General features: G+C 45.9%; 1 protein-coding gene across 8 annotated transcripts in view; it reads right to left on the bottom strand.

Annotated features, from left to right (window-relative positions):
- JADE1 (jade family PHD finger 1) overlaps window positions 1-6,375 on the bottom strand; it is a 100,911-nt gene extending 94,536 nt beyond the window's left edge. Inside the window, exon 1 of one of the 8 annotated variants that reach the window (XM_053253309.1) lies at window positions 6,093-6,375. Coding sequence is in view for 3 of the 8 variants with exons in the window: in XM_053253305.1 (XP_053109280.1) it covers window positions 4,434-4,578 (145 nt within the window). In the remaining 5 variants the exon portion in view is untranslated. Of the gene's footprint in view, window positions 1-1,154; window positions 1,212-2,841; window positions 3,025-3,241; window positions 3,391-3,790; window positions 3,996-4,055; window positions 4,328-4,433; window positions 4,600-6,092 lie in introns of those variants that run through there. The other 7 variants (XM_053253305.1, XM_053253308.1, XM_053253307.1 and 4 more) reach the window with 7 other exon arrangements.
- Between the last annotated feature and the right edge of the window lie 7,809 nt (window positions 6,376-14,184).

The raw sequence follows: 14,184 nt of genomic DNA, 5'->3' as shown, positions 1-14,184 counted from the left end.
GGGGATGATGGAAGTTGTAATCTATGTTGCACACCCCTGCCCTAGTCTATCATCATATGGCTTTAAAAGTGATAACCCATAATGGGATAGTGGCCAATTGTCCAACGTTTAGGAGGAAGATTGGGGATAAATGCAGGGTAAAGTTCAACTACCCATTCTGCATAAACTGCCATTATAACAACCGAGAAGTGGATTAATTAGTGCAGAAGTGAACGTGGACATACACTGACATTCCTATATAAATAATAACAGTATAGATTTAAAAACATACCATGCTCATAATGCAAGACTCGGTTTATCTTGCATTAAAATAGATGTATTAACACACCACAACAGAAGCCTCCTCTTGCTTCCACTCTGTATTTGAGAGGGGATGGCTAGTCTCCACTAAACAGATATGCAGGTATAACCATGTAAAATTAAGAATGCAAAATAAAATAAATCCAATCTTTTCCCACTTCCTTAGGATATCAATATACAGACAGCATCAACATACATTAGCATAGCCTGATATAAGTTGGACAGCAGCATTTGGAGAAAATGCAGTTTGAAAGTGGCTACAATTATTATTTTAATGGCTGAAGAGAAACAGATTTTTATATGGACATTAAATGTGCATCCCCAGGTCAAAGCTTTTATAACCTGTGTTTCCTTCCAGAGTACTTTTAATGACTTCCATAAACCCCTAGGTAAACAGGATTTATAATTCCAGTTCTGACAGATCATTAACTATAACGGTGTTAACGGGTGCCACTATAATAAACCGCACAGAACCACTACAGATAGCACAGGGAGAATGTAAATGTACACCCTCAAGTCAGGCTGAGAAATTAGCTTCCCTCCAAAATAGCCCATGAACTGAAGCAATACTGACTACAAAGACCTAATTAGCACAACTTTGCTAGAGAGCAGTTCAGATGTTTTTTGCATAAGCAGTAAGAAGTGCACTGTCTACTTTTGGGCATATTTAAATGAAAATCTAAAGCCATGGGATCAGAGATGCACAGCTGTCCTTCAGTTATATTTAACTAGATTCACTAGGGCTTTCACCAAATTTGTACCCATGCAGAATATTCATTTATAAAATGATAGTTCTGTGTCATTCTGCACTAAAGCAGCTATTTAAGCCACCATGAAGTGGACAACCAACTTACTTTGACTTTAGCAGCTGTCAAGGATTCCAGCAGTGATGGATAGGACCACATGTTTCTAGCCTAATCTACCTCTCACCTATCAGATTTATTTTGGCAATCTCAATGTGGAGAGAGATGCCACCTGAATCCATTTCAGCAGGAAACAGCAGTGAGATGTAGCAGCAGGGAACACTAAGAGGGTGCTGAATTTTGCTATGTAATAGGTCTGCACCCTGGGAATGAAACCAGAGAAGCTGAAAGGGAAATCTGCAGCTGTGAGGGAAAGAGGGTTTTATTATTTTAAACATGTGTGTTAATAACTCAGAGGGGCTGAACTGGAATCTGCAGCTGGAAGGAGAATCCTGTCACTAAGATGTACACTTCTTGCTGCTCAGCATAATATCCCACAGAGCAGAAGATGATCTAGGGGAAAGGAAGACTTTAGTACAGTAAACTATTACTAAATGGAGAACAGACATACAAGTCTGGGCAGCCTATTTAAGAGCTAGTTGAGCTAATTTAAATCTTAGTTGAAACTACATATAGAAATGATTTATTATAGTAATAGGCCATGTTCCAGTGCACATTTATGAGCACTTATATAAATGGACTGAAGGTGCAGGGCTCTGTGCTAGACTGTGACCATGGATTCTATGACAACCACTGAAAAGTTTGTCTTTATTCAAAGATGTACTTATCACTATAGCTCTATTTAGAAATTATGCCGAGCAATCACATGAGTGTACAACCAGTACAGACCTGTACACAGGTTATTCACACATTATAACGAACACAGGTCCAACAGTACCCTTCCTAACTGTACCATGCATTTGAGAGGCCTGCACCAAAGTTCACTTTTATAATTAACACAAGCAGTCATTCACACAAGTACTTGTATGAGTGTACAAACATCTGTACACACATACAACATGTTTGAATCAAGCTTATGTGTCAAGATGTTATCCCTTAATACTGATGAAGAAGTCCAACTGAGAAGCCATTACTTCTTAAAGGTAAAGGTGTGCCTTCAAGATGGTGTCAGCTTCTGGCGACCACAGAGCCCTGTGGTTGTCTTTGGTAGAATACGGGAGGGTTTTGCCATTGCCTCCTCCCACGCAGTGTGAGATGATGCTTTTGAGCATCTTCCTGTATTGCTGCTGTCCGATATAGGTGTTTCCCTTATTCTGGGAAACATACCAGCGGGGATTCAAACCAGCAACCTCTTGCTCGCTAGGCAAGTCATTTCCCCACTGCACGATTAGGTGGCCCCAAATACTTCTTAGGGGTCAGATACCTTTTATTCAAAAACATCAATACTGCAGAGGAGGAAAATATTTAAACACACTCTAAAAGTTACCATCCTAATCATAAGTAATGGCTATGCAATCTTCACCACAGGATCGTTACTGTATCCAAAAATATACTGTGAGGCTTGGGGGAAACCCTACTTTTCAGCACAGTAAGACTGTTAAAGAGGGGGTTGCATCCTCTATGCATGCAGTATCTTATCTTTGTTAAGTGATGTTAACTTAGCATTCATAACCCATCACATGTCAGCAGAGTCAACAGTATGTGAATACCCCTTTGAGCTCCCAGCAGAAAATGAAGACTCCAAGAAAGAATTGCTGACTTGGTAAACATTGCATATTCGTGCACATGATTTATTTCCCTCAACAAGCATTCATTCGCCTCTAGCAATGATTCAGACCGAGAGAAAAGGGCTCATCTGGGGGGTTAACTTTCAAGCTGCGTTTTCAAGTCGCCTGTCCTCATGATCAGATAACCCCGCGAGGGATGTTAAACGCAGTTATTTTCATGCGATTCCCTCAACCGTTTCCGTCTTCGGCGGCTCCTGAGCCTGCGAAGGGGAACAGCTGCCAAGAAGGTACCGTCATGTCTCCTGAACCCGCCCACCAGTTTCCTCAATCCACACAAGGCAAGCAGTCATTTGTCGACCGCCTTTGCAATCCAATCGCCAGGGGACTGCAAACGCAGCTGTTCCTATTCCAAGATCCAAAAGGCTGCATAGACTACCACGACAGGGGTGGGGAAGGGAGAGATCTAGAGGCACCCCACCACCACCGGTCGAGCACAACTAGCGAACTAACCCTTGTGGGGAGGGGCGAGGATGGCACCTTCCCGTGCACCAGCCAAATCCAACCCACATCGCCGCCGCCGCCGCTGCTTGCTTCCATTTGAAACTGACCAGCCCTCCCCGTCGCATCCTCCAGCCTGACTCCTTCAGCTCCGCCCTCCCTTCCCAGCTACACCAATCCGCTCAGCCCCGGCTGCAAATCAAACTTGGTGCCCCCAGCGCAGCTCCCTCGCTCGCTCCCAAATCTACCTCTCTCTCTCTCTCTCTCGTTGCTGAAAGCGGCCACGCAACCCTCGCTCACCGCCTGCTTCCCTTCCCCCTGATCTCCATGTTGGAGCGTCTGGGGAGGGAGGAGAGGTTCAGGAGATGGAGCACCACCACCAGCGAGACTTGGAGGAGCTGCTTTGCCCTCCCCTCCCACTCTCTCCTCCCACTCTTCGACAGTTCTGGAAACTGTATCACCTCTTGTCACAGGAAACCATCCAGCAGGCGGTTGCAAACAAACAAACGCCCTCTGGCCCCCACCCGCTCGGGGGAAAAAGAGCACAATGCCAGTCCCTACCACAAAGGGTGCATGAGTGGGAAGGCAAGCGGGGACCACGAACGCGGTATTACGCTCTGAACGTCTTGCAAAGACTGAAGATGGGAACCGACGAAACCTAAGGAGATGGGCAAGCAGGAAAGCACCGGCTTTGTCTAATTTCTGCAAGGGGCATGATCGGCTCAGCTGCATTCTCCTCCCGCCTCTCCTGCTTGGGGGCGGGGGGGTACCGAGGATGGACCGTTAGGTGGCAATGATGCGGTTATTTGAAAACACCAGCACCTACACCCATTTTCTTTGCCTTGATGCGGAGGGGAAAACGGATCTTCACGTCCCCCGAAACGATCCTGACTTCCGCCCGTGCACCACGTATACTTTGCACCACCCCCTCCTTTCATTGTCCTGTGTTATTCCATTGCGTTGTTTAATAGCACTAATTAGCACATTCGGGATATGAAGCGGCTACTTCCAACATGCACCTTATGACGTTCCTCCTATGATTTGTTACATAATCCTCGCAGCTGCCACCACAAAGCTTGTTGGCTGGGTGGCGTGGAGCGAGGGGATTAAGGTGCCTGCCCGGCAGCCTGAGCTCTCTCTCTCTCTCTCTCTCCAGCAGCAACAGCACCGCCTCTGAGAGAAAAGCCTAAGAGTCCCGCCCTACCTCTCCGCCCAGAGCCAACTGGCATTTCTGCGGTGCCTATTGAGACACAGGGAAATTGAGGGCAGATTCTGACCCCTCGTTTGAGGAGTGTTTGAAAAGTTCGCACCCCACCACCTGCGAGTGTTTTCTGCTGCACTGCCACCATGCATGTATTTAAACCGCCGCCGCCGCTCCCCCGCTCCGGCAGGGGAGGGGTAAGACGGCGCTGAAAGAATGGAGAAGTTCGGGCGGCTTTTGCTGACGCCGTGCACCTGCCTGCTTGCCAACCGCCCCGGCTCCCAGCCTCAACGCGCAGCCCCAAAGAGGAAGCCCCGCCTCCTTACGGGGGAGGGGGAGCCAACGCATGTAGCAAATGAGGCCGTTCTAAAGGGATTCGAACCCCAGGGCAACATTCCACATTCCATCCTTTCCCCGCATTAATCATCCACGCCAGCAGCAGCTGCGTTGAGCACTGAGAGAATCTGCTGCCACCCAGCAGAACAGCAGTCGAACAACAAGCCCCGCCGCTAATACACACACCACACACCCCTTGTTTCCATGATAGCCATGCACGCACACTTCCCTAACACGTGCACTTTCAGGGTCCTGCAACTTGCTCCCCGATAGGAGAGAACGTCCGCTCTGACTGGGGTTCTTTTCCCTCCGTTTTGTTTTAAATTGAAACCAACTGGCAGAGGCACCCTCCTGCCAGCTCCCCAAAATACCCGTCCGCTGCTACACAATGCCCCTGCTGCATCAAGTTCATGATCAAGCCTGTGAAATATTCCCCCAACCCACTGTACACATGAACACCCCCATATCTGATCTGTAATATTTTTAAGGGGAATGGGTGCATGTATTTGATAAACCCTGTTTTTCTTCTTTCTGCCTCGCTGCTTCCCAGTCTCTGCCCTTGAATTAATGCAATGGATATTTTGAACATGTGGGTGACACGGCGACGGATCCTGGTTCCTGGCCACCCCTCCCCCTTTCCAGAGAGCTCTCTAAAAAGGACCTGCGCTCTGCCATTGCCATCTGTCTCCCAAGTTGTTACAATGCTTTTCACTTTCCGAGTAGGGCTGATCTATCATCCGGCATGGATGCACTTTAGGGTAGCTGGCCCGCACCCCCCCCCCTTACCGACAAACAAAAGTATGGCAAAAGTCTATGGATGCACAACAAAATAGGACTCGAGCCTGGGAAGAAACAAAAAAACCACAACTGGGTTCATTCATCTAGTTCACCTTAAAAAGCTCCTGGTTTGCCAAAAGCAAAGTCTGCGGCTACATAAAATGCAGCCAGCCCTGAACTCCCTCCCAATTCGGATCGGCTCTCAAAAGCTCCGAAATAATCGTCGATTTTCTCCTCCCCTTGCCCCCACCCCGTTCCTCCCCAGCAATGTACAAGTTGCTTATGGGATAGTGAAGCTGCAACTCAACTGCCTCCCCCTTTTGCTCCCTATCAAGAAGCAAATCTTTTGGCGCCATATTAATGACGTACTATATTATTTCCACTAGGCAGCGACCTTCGGCATTAAATTGATCTCTAGCTGCTTCTGGAGAACTCCAAAGCTAAGCAACCAAAAAACACACGCACGCACACACACATCAAATATGGCTGTGCAGGCGGCTCATTCTGCGGCGACGGGTGGAGAGAGTAAGGAGCTGCCAGGGCAGTTACCTGCTGCTGCTGCTGCTGTTGCTGCTGTGATGGTTGCCAGTGAGGTTGGAGTTTCTCTGCGCGAAGGGGTCTGTGCTGCCTCATGAGTTCAGACAAGCACTGGAGAGTGGGAGCAGATTGTGGCTCTCTTCACACACACACACACACACACTCACACACATACACATATACAGAGACACTCTCTCACTCCGACTGACGTTTTTACTTGTTATGGAGGAAGGACTCTGTGAATCAAACTCATTTCTGGGTCACTGCTGCCACAGGGGGGAGCTACTTTAATCCCCTGCCAAAACTAGAAAGGGGGGAGGGAGAGGAATAGGGTGGGGAGGCGGCGGCGGCGGCAAGGAAAGAGCGAGCGAGAGACACTACTGCACTTGGAAACTGTCTGCTTTAACTCTTTGCGGCCCACGCGGAAGATGTCATGCTCCATTTACACTGGCAGGGAGGAGACTCCCTCGGTTCCGGAGGGTTGCGTCGAGGGACCTGCCTTCTTGGAAGGAAGAATATTTCACCCAGGGACGGCAGCCAGTGGATTCTGAAGACAGATCGCATGCATTCCCAAATTGTCAGCTGTTTAAAGGAGAAGTCTCTCTGCCTTCCGCATTGGCTGCCACCTGGGCAAAGAGATGGCTTGCTTTAAATGTACACGCCATTGCCTTTTAATATGTATGTGTGTACGTGTGTGTGTGTTGTCTATACATACATATATAAATAATATTAATAGGGAGAGCGAGGGAGATTGGGGGAAACCAAAAACTAAAGTCGCAGTGGGGAATCAAAAGGGAAAACAGGCATGTCGTTTCTGCTTGAGGTATATTATAAACGGGATGATGTGAGATACTTTAAAACGTTCGAGTGAGGAAATCCTGTGCCTGGGGGCAAGTTCTGAACTAATGACATTCATGTGCCATTCAGCCTTCCCCTATAATTTCCATATAATTACTTATATTTACACAGATATCTTGCTTTTCCCTTCATTTCTGATTATGAGTGGCATGTCATAAATTATTTCAATGTACAGCCCACCCAGTCACAAAAGGAATGTCCCTATGGAGAGGTTGACAGGTCATGTGTGTGCTCATTTAGCACACCTGACTCCCCAAAGCAACCCATGCACACTGTGCGCTAATGTCTGCCTGTCTAATGTAAGACATTAATCGTATGGAGCAAGGTCAGCACTTCAAGCCCTGTATCTGTCTCATGTTTTCTTTTTCTCAGGTGCCACTTCCAGTTTTGCAGGGAAGCAATGAACTAGCTCCACAGAAAGCACCCCTGTTGTCATGCCCCAAAGGCTTTTTCACACATGACACCAAAGACACCCTTGAGTCTCTCTTGCAATGTTTCTGATGTGATGTTAGTAGGGGATAGAAAGTGGAAGAGCGTAATTTTTAAGACAAATGTACATTCTAACCAGGGTAGGCTTTCCACTTAAATGACTGACACTGAACACTGGAAATAGGGTGAGGGGCTTAAAAATGAATGAAAAGACAACAGACACTTCCCTAATTAATTTGCTATCACAACACCACAAATGTTGTTTCCATTTTACAGATGGGGAACTATGTTTGAAAGAAAGTGACATCCAAGCCCAGCACTCTGTACATGGAACACATGGATATTTCAAGAATCTCTTGTAGTGAACAATTATGATATAGCTCCTAAACCTATATTTACTGTACTATTCGTTGTCCCTAGAAAGTAAGCACAGAGAGCAGGATCCAGAGTAGTGCTGTGCTTGCATAATGTGAGAAAAGACATACCTGCCTTTAAGTAGTTTGCACTACTCTGCAGTGTTGAACATTGGTGGAAAACCAATGAAAGGTGTTTTACAACAATTCGCTAGTGCCCCATGTTGTGCTAGAGGTTGGGCAATGTCTTCCACTGGTGCAAAAACTAGCCTGGAAACATAAGTGACTTTTTTTCCAGACAGAACCCCTGAGCAACATCCTTACACTAACAAAACAGATTAATGCTACTGCAATAGTAGTGTGGATCCTGCTCAGAAAGATTTAGCATTTTCTTTCAAGATAGTTGCATTAAAAAGACAAGGGGTTGCAAATTTGCATGCAGTAAACTGCAGTTTCTGAAACCTTCATTTCAATCTGTAACCGTGTTTTTCTATTTGTTTATCTGAAATATGTAATTGTAATTAGCCATTTGCATACTCACCTGTGAAGTTAAAAAATTGTCTCTAGGCAGCCTGGGAAATCGCCACTAAAACAGGGATATATGGCCATTTACACAAGTCACTATAGAACTTTAAAAAAACAACAGTGTCTTTAAAGTTAGAGCGGGGGGAGATTGCCTTGCCCACAATCTATGGACAGTTTCAGACTTAACGCAGAATCTGAGGTTTGCACGACTTCCCTCAACCCCCAGGAGCGCACACTCCCCCCTCCCATCCTCGCTCAAGTGCCTGCTTCCTTTGCAGGTTAGGATATGCCGAGATTGGTTGTAATGTCCGAACTCACGATGGTTGCAGTTAGTTTCTGGGATGGGAGCAGGAAGCATGCACTCCCGGGCTGAGAAGCGTGTGTAAACCTAGGGTTCTGGATTACGTCTGAACCTGCTCTATATAGCATTTAACACAAGGTTTTGTAATGTGGAGTTTTCCACGTTCTCCTTTCTAGCTTTAAAGGTAGAGGCAAGGACCCAGGCACAAGCAGCTTCTATTAGAGATCCCTGTATTGCAGAGGGATGGTGATTCTATGCATGGCTTTATCCCCACTGCCAGGAGTAGACAGATATCGTGAATAAATAACACTGATAGAATGGATGAAGGGACTAGCTTGACCAGGTGGTGCAAAGGATGGACAACCAGCCCTAAAATAGCCAGCATATTGTAGTGGTTAGAGTGCTGGACTAGGACCGGGAGACCCAAGTTCATTTCCCCATCCAGCCATGATACTTTCTGGGTGACTCTGGGCCAGTCACTTCTCTCTCAGCCTAGCCTACTTCACAGGGTTGTTGTGAGGAGAAACTTAAGTATGCAGTACACCACTCTGGGCTCCTTGGAGGAAGAGCGGGATATAAATGTGAATAAATAAATTAATTAAATAAATTAAATCGTTGTTTGCAAAGCTGGAAAAATTTTCATATTGAGAATATTGGAAACAGAGTAAAAATGTCTCATGCTGCAGCTTGCATATGTTTCATTCCTCTCCACAGACATGGTCCTAGCAACAATTTTCTTATAAGTTTATTGTCAAAAGGGGAACCAATAGGCTGGGAAGCCAGTGTTCAGTCATGGAAACAGGAGCTCACTGGCGCTCACTACACCCTCTTTTAAGTGCCAGGGTTCCACTCTGGGATATGTGAAGAAATAAGAGTGATTTGAGAATGCACAGAATTCTTTCCCCCGTCACTCACTCCCTTCAGATCAGGAATTATGGAGCAGGTCTTCAAAGTCAGAGTGCGTAACTTCCAAGCACTTCTTTTTGTTTTTTGAAATTCAAGACCCTAAAGACTGGTTTGCCCCCGGAACCCCAGCCCTCTCTCTTTAATTTGACTATCAATCAGCTGTTTAATTCAGTAGCAAGAGCAGGGCACTCTGCACATGTTTGGAGGCATTTTTCTATCAGCCTGCATGTGCAGAGTTATGACCAGCGTATTGTATGCAGTCCTGGGCCTAAAACATACATATCTGTATTACCTACAGTATAGGAACTTTGAGATCTGGGCAGGAAAGTCACCAACATACTATGCAAGGCAACATGGGCGGTAGGAGCACTACCCATGCTACTGTGTCAGTGTAAACGTCATTGATGCTGTTGCGCACAAGGGCAGCTCCACTGTGGTGTAAAGTTGCGCAAATGCAGTGGTAAAGATAAAGTGTGCTGTGTCAAGTCGATTTCTACTCCTCGAGCCCCAGAGCCCCGTGGTTTTCTTTGGTAGAATACAGGAGGGGTTTACCATTGCCTCCTCTAGCGCAGTGAGATGATGCCTTTCAGCATCTTCCTATATCGCTGCTGCCCGATATAGTACCAGCAGGTTTTGGAACCCACAACCTTCTGCTAGTTAGTCAAGCATTTCACCACTGCACCACTTACAATGAGATTATTATTTCCAATGGGCATCTTGTTATGCAACTGTGCTTCCACAACTTTAAGCCACAGCGGAACTGACCTGGAGTGCATCACTGTTGACAGTGTCAGTGACTAAAAACAGGAATAAGAAGGGTGGGGTGGTTTAGAAGGTTAAAACAATTCAAAGACATAAATATTCCAGGCCTCAGTTCTGCCACTGAAAACTGTCCTAGAACTGAGCCCTGCTGTTGGGTTGACAATAACACCCCCCAAACACACACACACACACACACACACACACACCCTCTAGCCTGTTTTTGAAACTCTAACCCCGGCTTGATATGCAGAAATTAGCAGATGTACCTTTCACAGCACAAAGATAAGCATTAAGGCCTGAAAATGTTTACAGATTGAGCTGCCGTTAAAGACACAAGAGGTTCACAACCCTAGTCCTGAGACATTTGTACCGAATCACTATCACTTCTTAACAACACGACCACTTACAGCCCACCTGAATATAACTACACCGATATTTTCAGCATTTAAAAATATGGAATGTAAATTCAAAACTGGCAGGCTTGAGACGTTTTTGCTTAATCAATGAATTTACATTTTTCCCTGGGCAAAAGCAGGCGTTTGTCTTTTGCAAAGCATCTCTTGCCAAATTAAGGAAGAACATTGCTCTAGGTTTATCATAATCTCAACATGAAAAAATTAAGCTTGCCTGCGGGGGGGGGGGGATATATTCCAGCATAGTAAATGTGCTTTAATTAGAGGGTGATGCATCTCCTCTGGCAACTCTTTTACCCCTTGCACCAAAAAGTCACACCTTATTCAGCACATTGATGCCAGAAGTATGCCAAATGAAGAAGGTTGGGAACAGGAGTTTTTAAAAATGCAGCGTCTTAAGTCGGAAGGGGAGCATGGGCTGTTGTTTGCTCTGTCTCCAGCTCCTATGATTCACCAGAGGAATTGCTCTTTATACATTAGAATAAGCCAAGTAATTTATCCTAGCATATCATACACCTACACCTTCAACACTCACACTGCAGACTTGTACTCATGTTACACATTCAGAAATCAACGGCATTTCAAGCAGAAATCCACATATCCTAAGCAAGTTCTTAACTGTTGGGTCAGGGGCGTAACTACCATTTGGTGAGGGGAGGCAGCTGCCTGGGGGCCCCCACGCCTCGAGGCAAGTCACATGTGAAGTGAGTGTGTGTGTATCAGCGAGGGGCCCATTTTTAAATTTTGTCTCTGGGCCCACTCCAGCCTCGTTACGCCCCTGTGTTGGGTTCAGCTAGGGGGGCTTGATCAATGTGCAATTAAAAAGAGAGAGATACAGTTCCCACTCTCCCCCTTAAGAACAGGAGAATGCATCAAGTAGTATGATACATGGTAAACTTTTCAACTTGGACCAAAAATATCACCAAAAAAGGTGTTTCTGAGGATCAAACTGCACATGCTGTTAAGATACATGAATAAATCTCCCAAAATCTTTTGCGAGGGATGTGATTTCACATATACATAGCAGCTCCAGGGGTCACAATATGGATTATGTTCGTGGTAAAGGTAAAGTGTGCCATCAAGTCGGTGTTGACTCCTGGCAACCACAGAGCGCTGTGGTTGTCTTTGGTAGAATACAGGAGGGGTTTACTATTGCCTCCTCCTGCGCAGTATGAGATGATGCCTTTCACACCTGTATATTTACCCCTCTGTGGCTAATAATGGCTCTGGGGGGGGCAATTTACATTGGGGAATTGGCATGGAAAGAAAGGGTTGAACCTTCCTCTCCCCTCCCCCACACCTCCATTACAATCCCAATTAAGGTTGCCAACATTCTGGGGCACAATATGGGATACAAGTTGGAGAGGGGTCTCAGGGGTGGGGCCATCTCAGGTGGGGGGGCCATAATTTCTGCATGCTCTGAAGAGGATCATCTGCACTGAAGGTCCTACACACACTGTCCCACTGGATCCTCGCATCCTGGGAGCAATGTGGAAAGTGTGCCATGTTTCTTTCTCCTGGGTATCCTCTCTCCACTGCCCTGACATTCCCCCACCCCCGTGGCCTCGCAGATAACCTCCCCAATCCTCACCATTGGCAGCCCGCCTCCAATACAAATCACACCCCAGCAGCTCCTTTTAGCCAAAAAGCTGGGAAATTCGTGCACATATCTCCAACCGTTTGGCACAGTCGGGAACATAATGCCACAATAAGAAGTTTTCTTCTGATACAGTTTCTTTTATATCTATATAATGCGATCTGCTATAATGCCATGTAATGTTCTTAAGCACTGTCAACAGCTGAGGGGGAAGAATTAGAAACAGAATCATGAGAAACAGTACACCTTTTGTGATTCATGAGGGGAAATCAAATGTCCATTTTAGTCATCGATGAACTCCCAATTTGCTTCAGAACTGAGTTCAGTTTGCCAAGTCCAATCCTAATTGAGCTGACCCTTCACTAATGTGACCCTTCACCTTTGACTTATCTAACAGAAGTTATACTGTTTGTCATCAGAAAACAGTTTGCTTTATTCTGAGCCTGCCGTACTCTCAAAGACATAAGCCCTCTACAGACATTACCTGAAAAGGACGTTGTACCTGTATACATCATGCAAAGTGGGATCAGAAGTCTCATCCCACCAACACATCAATCATCTTCTTCATTTCTCCTCCTGCCCCACTCACACTTACAGTGTTCTTCTGAAGAGGTGAATGCTGTAAGCGTGATGGTGGGCATTTCCATGGGCAAGAGACTCAGGCCTGAGTGAGAGATTCATGTAACGTCTGAAGAGGGCTATAGTTTAGATAGAATGCAGTAGGGTCAAACAGCTCCCATTAAACACTCCATGCAATCCACTGTCCAACAGGCCAGTTTGGATCATTCCATCTGCCAGCCACACCCACCATGTGATTAAGCATGTCCCCTATCTATCTATCTATCTAACATATTTCCATATCACCTGATATGTGCATCCCTAGGCAGTGTACATAAATTTAAATACAATATAAAACAGGGTAAAATGATTAAAACATTTATGATATAAAATCAATTAAAATTAATTAAAAGCCTGAGAAAACAAGTGCATCTTAAGAGACTTTTAAAAAAAGAACAGCCAGAGATGGAGAAACTCAGATTTTAACAGGAATTTGTTCCAGGGTCCCAGGGCAGCCACAGAGAAGGCCCAGTCCCAAGTAGCCACCAAATGAGCTGGTGGTAGCCATAACTGGACCTCCCCATATGATCTTTACAGGTGAGAGTTCATGAATAAGGAGGCACTCTCTTAAATACCCTGGACCCAAGCCATTAAGGTCTTTATAGCACTTTGTATTTCGCTTGGAAACATATAGGCTGCCAGTGTAGTCCTTATGCACAGTGTGCATGGCCTTCCCATCCAGTACGCCATTCTACTCCATCTAATCAGGTAGGCTGGAACCTCTGAACCATCCCTACTCACTTTGTTTAAATAGGCATTAAACCATGTCAGTAGGGTGGTTTGGCTACTCTGTCCTCTTTGATCATGCAGAGTGGAGCAATGCACCGGGGAGAGGGGAGCGTGTTTGGTGGGCAAGCTAGCAACCCGCCCAGAGCATTATTGAGTTTTCTGTTTAGAGGATGTATGAACAAGTTATATAAAGGAACATAGGAAGCTGCCTTATACCAAGTCAGACCATTGGTCCATCTAGCTCAGTGTTATCTGCACTGACTAGCAGTAGCTTCTGCAGAGTTTAGGGCAGGAGTTCGTCCCAGAACTACCTGGAAGTGTCAGGGATTGAACCTGGGGCCTTCTGCATTCAAAGCAGATGCTCTACCACTGAGCTATGGCCCCGTCCCCATAAAGTTCCTCCATGTGAAATCCAAAATGTAGAGTATCAGACTGCACATGCAAAACCTATGAGTGTAAAATTTGCCTTTAAGATGCACACCTTGGGACAAATGACAGATTATGGAAATCACCAGCTTGCTCTGTCTGTGAAGTCAACTGGGACATCTGGCTGGCAAGATACTGAGCATGATGGCCTACTGGGTAAGATCCACCCAGCAATTCTTATGTTTTG

This window comes from Hemicordylus capensis, chromosome 5 (assembly GCF_027244095.1).
Source record: "Hemicordylus capensis ecotype Gifberg chromosome 5, rHemCap1.1.pri, whole genome shotgun sequence".
NCBI lineage: Eukaryota > Metazoa > Chordata > Lepidosauria > Squamata > Cordylidae > Hemicordylus > Hemicordylus capensis.
Note: the sequence above shows the minus strand (reverse complement) of the source record. Positions and strands in the feature narration are given on the sequence as shown.